This window comes from Neolamprologus brichardi, chromosome 2, assembly GCF_056152115.1.
Source record: "Neolamprologus brichardi isolate AB-2024 chromosome 2, ASM5615211v1, whole genome shotgun sequence".
NCBI classification, from domain to species: domain Eukaryota; kingdom Metazoa; phylum Chordata; class Actinopteri; order Cichliformes; family Cichlidae; genus Neolamprologus; species Neolamprologus brichardi.
In genome coordinates this window covers 16,935,715-16,946,925 of record NC_142105.1, presented here as the reverse complement: position 1 = coordinate 16,946,925, position 11,211 = coordinate 16,935,715, and the positions used below count along the sequence as shown (strand labels likewise).

The following is an 11,211-nucleotide window of genomic DNA, read 5'->3' as shown; positions in this document are numbered from 1 at the left end:
ATATAATTAAAATTTTGCTTCATGCATAAAGTTAAAAGATTAAAACTAACAAAACAAGTTTTAAAAAGAGACTTTTCCATTTGATTACATTTTGTATGATGGATTATGTAGAAAAAGTAGAATTGGGCTGAAAGATCTATCGCTTTATCACCTATTCAGGTTGTAAATCATGTTTTTAAAAAGTAACTAAGTAACTAAGTAACTAAGTAATTAATTACTTTTGAAAATAAGTAATCAGTAAAGTAACGGGATTACTTTTTTGGGGAAGTAATTAGTAATTAATTACTGATTACTTTTTTTAAGTAACTTGACCAACACTGGTGGTAACCACTGGATTTATCAACAGGACAACACTACAGTACACAACAGCCGCAGGACAAGGGACTTCCAGGAGAATAACATCACTCTTTTGGACCATCCTGCGTGTTCCTCTGATCTGATTGTTTTCAGGAAACTGCATGCTCAAAAAATGTTTTGTCTCACTCCCATTTCTTCTTGTTGCATGTTGAAGCTTTGCTTGGAACCTCGTTAAGATCCAAACATGCAATATATGATTTTTTTTTGCCATTTTTCAAGTGGCCTTAAACTTTTGATCAGAACTGTACATTGAAAAGTTCACACAAATTATCACTACTTCAAATGAAAGGTTTATATGGAAGGAGCACCAGGTGATATTCATGTCTAAACTCACTAATGTCTTGGTCTGAAAAAAATTAAAAGTTATACTTTACTTTAGTTATACCACCATTTTTTACTGAAACAATAGAGACAACCAACCCTATGGGGGATTGGTTGTCACAAAGTGTCAAAGCATCTTTAATTGTTGTTAGAAGTGTACCCATTTTGAGCTGGCACCTTCATTTCCATTGTTAGTGAAGGATTTTTTGCAATTCATGCAAGAGTAAAAGGTGTGGCCCTACACAGTGCCCTTGTTTTTGGTGCCTTGTAATGTTACACAATAATAGGATAATAATGTATATTGAATTGTTTCAAATACAACTTCAAACATTGCCCATGATTCTAATTGAAATGACAAAGGAAAAAGTAGTTGAAGCATAGTCCACAGAGCCACACAACAACCTTGGATTTGAGCTGGAAGCTGCTCAGCCAGCTCATGTGATAGCGCTGAAAGGTCGTGAGTAAGCCAAACACACTCAAATTGAGTGTTGTTTGCTCTCCAGTGATGCCTGTGAGACACACTGACAAAAACACAAGGAAACAAAAAGAGATGTAGACAAGCAGGAGATGGGAGAGAGTCAGGAACAGACCCACTGACTGATGGATTGATTGTTTTAAACACATGTTCAGATACACCGAACAGAAGCTCAAGCTGTGTATCCACGTAAGGATTGTATTGCTCAGCTGTGTGGCCAGGTGTCTTTGTGGTGCACGTTAATCAGAGTAAACAATGGTAAGCCATTAAGCTACATTACACTGCCATGAGTTCACAGAGCTTAAATGAGATGTCACACTAAGCTGGAAATTAAATATTATCATAAACAACAAAAAGTAACTTAAGACGTTTTGTTTGACAGGAAATTCACAGGTGCAGTGACAGACAGCGTTATCCAATGTCAGGTGTCCTAAAACTCCCTCACACAAATGGAATGCGGCCCAGATTAAAAGCCTAAATCAAATCAATACATGCTGTTCACCTGTTATCAGAATCAGAATCAGTATACTTTATTGATCCCTAGGGGAAAAGGAACGATGGTATCATGATCCAGCGACACATTGTGTCCTCTGTATCTGGATGAATGGAGCTGGGACTGATCAAACACCTGAAGTTTAACATGTCAGGCACCTAAAACATTTTCCCATAACTGTACCATACAGGTTTGATATGCACATGTGGGCATTCCTCTTTACATGTATTTGAATATGACAATATATTAAAAGCATGCAGACACCATAGTATTGTCTAAGTCCATGCAGTATGTGCACGATCCTTTTGGACGACATCACTGAAAGATGGTGTCAGCTGAAGTATTCTATACTTCATGACTATACTGTTTACTATATTTTATACTTCATATCCTAAACTTTTATATAGTCCCGTGTTTTTGAAAGAGACCAGGGATATCATGATACCACTGTTCTAATATGTTGTGGCAGCATCATCAGTAACTCAAATTATGAAATCATCAGAATCTGTTACAGAACAGATAATACTCCAAAAAAGTGAGAACTGGGAGTGATTTATTTGTTACATTACAGCGCTGTATTATTAATATTACTATTCCCTTTTAATGATGTTCAGTTAATTGTCTCTCTAATAGGCTTTTTAATCACAGTTAGCTATTCATTAGTGTCACCAAGAGCACTCGCGAATAATCGAAATAATAATCATAAAAACAAGTCATGAGAATAAATAAATATAATACTAATTATGATAATTACTGCAATCCAATCCAATTTTATTTATAACGCACTTTAAAATAGCCAGCACAGGACCAAAGTGCTGTACAGAAAGTAAGTTAAAAACAAGAGAATAAAGGAAAACAGCAAAAATAAATCAATAAAACACATAATACATAAAAAATTAAAACAGCCATGTAATCAAAAAAATAAGATTAAATAGCATAGAAACAACTAAAAACAACTAAAATAAAACTACAACTAAAACCAACATCTCACATGGTGTCAAAGGCAGTACAGAGGTGGGCTTTCAGGAGTGATTTAAAAAACAGGCAGCAAAGAGGCCTGTCTAATCTCTAAAGGCAGATCGCTCCATGGTTTTGGAATTGCTACAGCACGGTCTCCGCTAAGTTTGCGCTTTGGCGGGTTCACCATCAGAGACCTGTACCTACAGTTGCATGCTTTTTTGAGCTCCTCCTCCTGCCGATGATGTTTTCCTCTCATGTCCCTTCATTTTTATCACCAACAACCTGCTATTACCAGACTGAGGTATCAAAAACATCCTGTGTTTGTGAACAGGTTTGACCTCTGACCTCTGCTGCAGTACTGCGCACTCATGCTGAGTCAGTTAAGGAGTGGGAGAAAAGAATGCTTCTACTTCCACTGTTGCTCCGGGCATTATTAGTGTGTGCGTGTGTCTGTGTTTTTGCAAGGTATTAAGTATTTGGTTACATTTCATCCTTTAATCAAGGCTAATTAAACTCTGATGTTGTAACTTTACACGCATCCTGTCGTTGCAGCTCATTCAGGGCACTTCTGTCCCTTAGCTACACCCACAGTTAGCCTTAAATAGGTGAGTGTCATCAGCCGGATCGTTCAGGTTTGTCTCAGAAGAAGAAGAAATAAGGGTGAAGTGAGAGCATGTGAGGGAGGGTGTTTTCTCATGTCTGTCCTAAATCAGGTCCATCAACAATTGTGTTTGTGTGTGTGTGATAATGGGCTGTTGCTCTAGAGAACGATGCTCTGTCCTAAGACCACACCCATTTTAAAGTCCCCCCCCACCCTCCTCCTTCTTCAGTCCACTTGTCCTTATTTGGTCGTGCTGCCAGCTCGGCTGATGATTGGTGGAGTGAAAACTATTTTGACTGAAACACACACGCACGCTCGAACACACCTATATTGTTCTCAGCACCTCCCACGTGCACACAGGTACAGACATGATGTAAGGGTTTTCTCTGTACTGATTGCAGCTAAAAATAAATACACAATAGCAATAAATTTAATAAGTAGTAAAGTTGTTTTCGAATACTTGAATGAATCTTTGCCCCAAAAATTTAGTGTTAAAGGTCCAGAGCAATGTTCGAATGAGATGGAATGATACATAAATGCACATCAGACAGACGGCACGTCTTGTCCAAACACGCAGGACAGAAAGCCTCAGTGTGCATACCTGATTCTGCAGACACACCACTGTTTTTAACATCTGGAAGTTTCTTCTAATTCTGCAGGAGGTCTATGAGGAGACACCGAAGAACGGCCAAAGCAGCATTCCAGATCCCAAATTATGACATTTAAGGAAGCAGCTTATCAGTAAGTTCAGGAAGTTGTTTTGTTATCACACACACACTAAATGCATCCACACCCCAGCCCCCTCCCCTCCACCGACACAGCTAATTGCCATGAACTGTAGACCATCCGTCTTGGACAGTAAATCTAGTGCTATTATTATTATTATTATTATTAATTCATTTTGTAGAATCAGAAGAAGCACTTATACGTTTCAGATGCTCTTCTTCTACTATTAAAATGGTTTTGAGCGAGCATGAAACTATTTTTCATAAAAGGCAGAGCTGAAAACAATCAGGTAAAACAGCACCACCTAGTGACCAAACAATAAAAAACAAGGACAGGGTCACATTGTATTTATTTTACATCCAGAGATAATCCAGGAAAGTACAGATTCTGTACGCATTTAGAAGATGCAAGTCTACGCTGGGTCACTCGGTGTTGTCTCAGTCAGTCAGACGGCTCTCCTGCAGTCTCCAGCTCAGATAAAATAGCTCTGGAAGGGTCACAGAGACGAGATACAGTGTGTAAGCTTTAGCAGAATAAATGGGATTGGGAGCTATGATGTTATTGCTGATGTCTGAAGAAATCATTCACCAAGTGGAAAACAACAGCTCAAAATCCATCCATCCAATAAAACAAATGTTATGTCTTAAAAGCACTTTTTGTAATAAATCTTTTGCAAGTTTAAACTCATAATACTGCCCCCAGTGGTAAAGGTTTACGGTGCTTGAATTTTCTAGCCACGATTAACCACATGCATGTTTGGACAGATGAGACAAAGTGATGGATGCATCACTCTGGGACTGTTTTATGGTCAGTGGAACTGATACATTTCAGCAAAGGAAACAGACTTCCTTAGAAGTTTTGAGTATAACCTCCAGCCACCTTGGATGCTGAACATAACTGAATGTTTCAGCAGGGCAGTGACCCCAACCACGGGTGGAGGGATGATGTAGAACATTTGAATTAGTCAAAATCCAGACCTCAGCCAGAATTATGCCAGGTTCACTGATATCAACCCATAAAATCTGGTAACAGTGTAACTTGATAAGGGCAATTTAACCAAATATCCAATCTTGAGGTTTTTTTTGGTAATTAAATAACAAAACTATATATCTATCCAGATATCTCTCTCTCTCTCTTATGTATCCCGCTTACCTTTGCTCTTCAGTCAGATCAAACTCAGCCAGTGCTCTCTTTGCTAGCCTCCATGTTGTTGGCAGGCAGAAGGCTGCAGACAGCTGCACCAGCTGCACTGCTTTCTGGGAGTCGCCGTCACTGTGGCACACTGACAGGAAGTTGTTCAAGAGCCCCTCGCTGTAGAGTAACACAGCAAGAAACAGAGTCAGAGGCAACTCAGCCAACACAAGGGTTTGTCTGTGTAGGTTCTGGATCATCAAGCTCACAGTAGCTTTGAGAGCTTGAAAAGTGGATTTCTTTTTTGTGAAGACATTTGTCTTCTTTTCAAACTCTTTAATATCAGTTTTAAAATGTCCTAAATAAAGTTACACAGGTGAAGTTTTCTGCATAAAAAAAAAAAATCAATTGTTGTTCATGTGTGACATGATGAAGTAGTGTGGGCTTTGTCATTGTCATCACTCATTATGAGTCTAGTCTGAAGTGAGACTTACGAAGGAACTCTGTTCCTGGACTTGAAGAGCTGCAGCATCTCCCTGCAGAGAAAAGGTGACCTTAGATTGCAGCCAAGTCAGAATACAGTAAAAGTTCTCCTCCTAACATGCGCGGCTGTCACTCTCACCAGGCCTGTCGGGTCTTGTTAGCTCGCAGCAGCAGTGTGGTGATGTGTGAGAGGGAGGCGGCGCTCCACTCTATACTGGGCTTCAAATCAAATACACTCTTTACATCCAGAGCACATGCTGCAAAGGACTCCTGAACCTGCAGGCAAAAGGCAGGCGAGCTCATAGAAACACACTCAGGTCAGCATTACTAACTCGCTCGACATCACTGTCCAGATGGCAAAAACTGATAACACAAATGTTGTCAGACTGACCTCAGAACTGTGTTTCTCTCTGGCCATGAGGCCGAGCAGCTCCTCCACCAGATCGGGTTTGTTATCGTGCCCGAGAGTCTTGATGTCTGAAAAAAAACAGGTCAATGTGACAGATCCTGACATGCAGAGGAAGGGGCTTTTTAAACAATCAATATATTGTCTACTCTTTATCAAGATATGCACTGAACAATGCATCTTGGAACTCACCTTTCCATATAGAAGGCAGCAAGTCCAGACGGCTGTCCGTGTCCAGGGCCTGCAGCAGGTCCCTCATTCCCTGAGGGTTGGGGTAGTAGAGCTACAAATGCAGGATATAAGGAAAGGTAGTTAAAGCAAGACTGAAGGTGAAACCTATTATTTCTTTATTTTTTCCTTTATAAGACAGAGATAGCCAAAGAATCTTCCAAAACAAATCAGTTTTTTCCCCTTTTTTTCTCAACTTAGCGCACTTGTGACCCGGAAAGATGACAGATTACAACAAACTGAGACATTATGTGCATATTTTTAAATATTGTTTACATATGCATATAATATAAGCGCATGGAGCAGGCCGAGAGAAGCAGATATGCACTGACCGAGGGAATGATCTGCTTGTACCATTTCAGCACCACATCAATGTGCTCCATCATGCACAGCAGGTTGAAGAAGCGACCACTGCAGAGGAGGGAGAATGGTTGTTTACTTACCCACGTTTACTGCTTATAACTGGATCAGATACAGATTCAGAGTGATTATACTGCATTACACGACCATATCGTTAGAAGTTAGCAGAGGGTTCCTACTTACTAGTAAATGCTCTGCTGGAAGGAGTCTCCCAGCAGCCTCCAGTTCCTCCCGACATCTACCAAACTCTGGATTTTATATCCCAGCTCCAGATCTTTATTGTCCAAACACTGCAAGGACAAAAAACATGCACGCGGAAACAGGCCACAACGTATAAGCAGGGCATAGCCTCCTTTAATTATAATGTATGACTGATAATTGTGTCACCACTGATCTGGGAGCTAAGAAACAAACGCTGCCATGAGACTGTCGAGACTCTAAAGCAGGACTTACTATTCTCATTGCGCTGGAGAAGAACAGAACTGGAGAGACAGAGAGAGAACACAGCATCAGTTTTACCATCCACATGTCCGCACGTTTGTTCTGCCCGAACAAAAGGAAATCTGTCGTGCGCCGTGATATACCATCGTCAGGGTCCTGGCAGGTGAAGATGCGTCCCTCCAGCTCAGCTATCACCTCCTGAAGAAGGTCAGTGTTGTTCTGTGCAGAAGAGGCTGGAGAGGAAACACATGGGGTGAATGCACATTTAAAAGCATGCAGCCGACAAACAGCGCAGATGCCTGTGAGGGTCACATATGAGAGCAACTGCAGGGCTACCTGATTTGTAAAAGACTGCCAGGATGTGGTCGTAGGAGGCCAGGCTGGGAGCTGCACACACACACACACACACACTCAGAGAATAAAATAAGACTTGCCTGTAAAACACCAGGTAATAAAACACGAATGGCAGCGTTACCTATCCCCAGCGCCTTCATCTCATTCAGAGTGTGCAGAGCTTGTGTTTTGGCCAAGAAGCCGCAGCGTCTCAGAGCTTTGAGGACGCTGTTGAAGGTCAACAGGTTAGGACGAACTTTCTGCTGATTCATCTGGTTCAACAGCTCCTGCAGACAGACAAGGAGACGCCATTGTGAATATTAACTATTTGATTTGATTTGATTAACTAGGAGAACAGAAAGGGTCCAACGGAGAAGAGAGCGGGAACACTTATGAACTTTTAGCTTTAAAAGGTTGGAAACGACCAAACTACCAGTGCAAAGATGGCAGTAAATACAAAACCTCTTTACCACAGGACAAATTACTTGTGTGTTTGCTTTTTTTTTTTTTTTTTTAAATACAAAACCATTGTGCAGCAGCGATCAATAAATCAGTGTGAAGGGTCTTACAGCAACGAGGTCCCATCGCTCATTAAATTTGTCTCGGACGTCTGGAGCTGCTGAGATCAAAGCATTGAAGATGTGGACATCAGCTGAAGGGAAACGATTGGGTTATTAGTTAACAGATTACATATATAATGTAAAATATATACAAAAATACATAGGATATGGCCAAAAGTACTTGGCCACCTCATTACACCCACAGGAGCTGCTGGTGTTGTGTTGAATTCAAAGATTAAGAGTCGTGGCCCAATACTTGTGTCCAGTGTATACAGCGTATCATCACAGGTCAAGAACAACACCCACAGTTAAACTGAGTCGGGCTATAAGAGTCCTCCAGTTTTTCCATTTTCGATGAAACAACATATTTTCTTATCACCGTAAGAAAACACAAAATTCACTCAATTTAAGTTTAAGACTCATTTAAATGATGAGAAGAATAACTACACGAAAGGCCACATGATTGCTAGAAACAATGACGTGACCTCTACACAGTATTTAACCAAAGCAGTGATATTAACCAAAGCAGCTCACCTGTCAGCCTGTTGTTAAGCATATCTGTGTACATGCTGAATGCCTTTGCATAGGCTCCATGCTGTGGGGACACACACAGACACACACACGAATATTAGGATACACTAAAATGACCCTTTCACTGCTGTTGCAATGCTGCAGGCCTGCATTTAGCCTGTGACTCTGATGCACGCCTACCTTGACCATGCCTCTGATGAGAGCAGAGTAACAGCGTGTATCCCGCTCTGGCAGCAGGTTAAAGATTCTCTCCGCATTGTTGTTTTCTTTCCAGGTGAACTTCAGGAAGTCTGAAGCTCGGCGGACCCGTGCTTTCCTTTTCTTCAGCTCCTCTCCAAATTCCTGCGGAGCAAAAACAGAGAAGTATCCTGCAGTGCTAACGTCCTTTTCATTGGAGCAGCTACTTTAATGTTACGTCAGGCGGGAACTCACTGCGTCGTCTGTCTGTGGCTCCCCATCCTGGACGGGGTCCCTGTCGCTGTAGAGACAGATAAGGTCCAGCAGGCTATGGGTTGTTTCCATGGAGACAGTAGTGCCTGAAAAAGATAAAAAAAACGCAAAAAAACATTTTTAAATGTGAAGCTTTGAGCTCCAGAGTAACATTCTGTAAAATGCAAAGAACTTCTGCAGACAACACCTATACTACTGATGCACACAATAGCAGAGTAAATAAGTATTTGGACCACAGCTTTACAATATTCATGCTGTGTGAGCATGTGTGCGTGCGTTCTCACCAGCTTGCAGTAACTGATCATACATGTCAACAGCAGCTGTAACTTTCCTCAGGGTGATCCTTTCCTTCAGTGCTTCCTCACTCACCTCCTCAAGACGCAGGGATACAGTCTCTGGCATCAGACACTACACACATACAGACAGACAGACAGACACACACACGACAACCAATTGCTTAGTGAAAAGGAACCGCACAATACGAGAGCAGCACTACACTACATACCCACACCTCCACACACTGCTGTGCATTTCTTACGGGTATATGAGGTTCTGCAAAGTCTTTGGTGAAGAGTTTGGGGTTGTTGTTGACGATGTATTTGGCTGCAGATCTGCCTGACTCCTGAGAGAGAGAGAACAGCTTCTGCAGAGATACAATAAAGCTGGTTTATTAGGTTGCTCACAGAGTAATGAGCAATACAGGCAAAAAACAAAGTTGTCTGCATTACCTGATCTAAGACTCTTGAAATGAATTAAATAAAAAGAGAAACTGTCTGATGTAACTAACAGTGTCCCTAAATATACATACAAGCATAAAGATATGTTTTAACATACAAACTCAGTAGAAGTCCTGGGAGAGAGGTAAGGATCATCTTGGAATTGGTAGGGATATGCTGTGGGATCCTGCAGGGGCAAAGAAAAGGCGGTCAATCCAAGCTAAAAAAAATCCAGCTTCATGAATACAGTAAAAATGTGAAGGTGCTCTCACCCTGCTGACAGTTGAAGCCAGCGTCTCCAGCACTGCCTCTCTGCTCCTGTTTGATAAAGAAAAACATGATTTTAATGCCTCATTTAAAGAACGCTTTAAACAAAAGAGTATGAGAGGCTGTAATACCCCACTTCACAGTCAGATCAGCTCATACCATGTTTTCTTCCTGGGGATGACAACGGACTCTGTCGATTCTGCAACACAATTGACGAGACGTGAAGATTAAAAATGAAAGCTTTGATGTAATAAATGCTCCTTTCAGTTCGATATTTTCCTGCTCAACTAAACTCATTGATGAAATCCAAATGCTTCCTAAATTTAACCCACTGACTAATAAACATTGAATTTATATCATTTACCTTTATTGGCTTCTGCAGCTTGCTGTCGTAGAGCTGAGGTCCAACCGAAGCCCCTGAAAGATCATTTTTGTCAGTTTAGCCAGAATGATTTTTTCCATCCTTGTTACACTTCAATCTAAAAACACGACCAGCGCTACACCTGCTTTAACTGGATGATGTATCCTCACAGGTCTGTTGGCTGAAATTAAGCTCTCCTCTATCGGCACCAAAATATGTTTCACTTAACAGCGGTCTGGTTTATTTTCCACTAACGTCAACACAACAAATCTCCCTAGAATTAAACTGTTAAGTGTTTGGGTTGTATGAATTTTAAAAAAAATGAAGGGGGCCTAGCAAAAAACAGTTTGGGAACCACTGCACTTCTGTCACAAATCTCCCTGACACTTGTCTCCAACCTTCCCTGTGCTCTCGTCCATTATTCTGGGTGAATTTAGATTTGCCCATCACTACCTCTGCACCTTACATCTTCACTGTTACACCTGCCTCGCTCTCATTCCCACACTTCCTGTCTAACGTCAACCGACTTTTGTGAAAAAGGAGAGAGAAAAAAAGCTTTCACGGTGGTCACATTCTGTACATCTGGTATCGTCTAAGAGTATTGGCCAGACAGCACATCAGTAAGGCTCTGCCACTGTTTCATCTGTGACCTGCTTGTTTGCAGAGGGTCCTCCAAGAAAACTCGGACATTTCAGCTGTTACATTCACACGTCATAGCTAACATCTCAGCAGCTTATTCAGCACCTCTAGCTCCTTGTGTCAAATATATTCTTATGTGCGGAGGATTACAAAAGGCAGTTAATGGTTGTGGGAAATGCAGGTGTGACGCTTTTTAACGTTTTAGTTACTATTTTCCTCACTAATGTAGACATTTAAGAATCCGTGCTGGTAGCTGGTTAGTTGGGGCTTCACACGTCTAGCAGCTCTCTGATGTAAACGACGTGAAGACATGACCTCCTGTCAGACGGCGCTAGCTGCTGCAGCTGTCGCACTCATGTCGCAACAAATAAA

The 11,211-nt window shown here is 41.3% G+C and overlaps 1 protein-coding gene across 2 annotated transcripts in view; it reads right to left on the bottom strand.

Moving 5' to 3' along the window:
* Nucleotides 1-4,195: 4,195 nt before the first annotated feature.
* ptcd3 (pentatricopeptide repeat domain 3) overlaps nt 4,196-11,211 on the bottom strand; it is a 7,499-nt gene continuing 483 nt past the window's right edge. Inside the window, exons 2-23 of one of the 2 annotated variants that reach the window (XM_087847561.1) lie at nt 10,204-10,256; nt 9,999-10,038; nt 9,845-9,890; nt 9,691-9,759; nt 9,395-9,499; nt 9,141-9,264; nt 8,839-8,942; nt 8,587-8,748; nt 8,410-8,470; nt 7,885-7,967; nt 7,458-7,602; nt 7,319-7,369; nt 7,126-7,215; nt 6,995-7,023; nt 6,725-6,831; nt 6,514-6,592; nt 6,146-6,236; nt 5,939-6,024; nt 5,687-5,823; nt 5,559-5,600; nt 5,086-5,244; nt 4,196-4,420 (exon numbers count right to left, since the gene is read on the bottom strand). In XM_087847561.1, coding sequence (XP_087703687.1) covers nt 4,375-4,420; nt 5,086-5,244; nt 5,559-5,600; nt 5,687-5,823; nt 5,939-6,024; nt 6,146-6,236; nt 6,514-6,592; nt 6,725-6,831; nt 6,995-7,023; nt 7,126-7,215; nt 7,319-7,369; nt 7,458-7,602; nt 7,885-7,967; nt 8,410-8,470; nt 8,587-8,748; nt 8,839-8,942; nt 9,141-9,264; nt 9,395-9,499; nt 9,691-9,759; nt 9,845-9,890; nt 9,999-10,038; nt 10,204-10,256 — 1,909 coding nt within the window. In that variant the 3' untranslated portion in view covers nt 4,196-4,374. The remainder of the gene's footprint in view (nt 4,421-5,085; nt 5,245-5,558; nt 5,601-5,686; nt 5,824-5,938; nt 6,025-6,145; nt 6,237-6,513; nt 6,593-6,724; nt 6,832-6,994; nt 7,024-7,125; nt 7,216-7,318; nt 7,370-7,457; nt 7,603-7,884; nt 7,968-8,409; nt 8,471-8,586; nt 8,749-8,838; nt 8,943-9,140; nt 9,265-9,394; nt 9,500-9,690; nt 9,760-9,844; nt 9,891-9,998; nt 10,039-10,203; nt 10,257-11,211) is intronic. The other variant, XM_006781896.3, reaches the window with a different exon arrangement.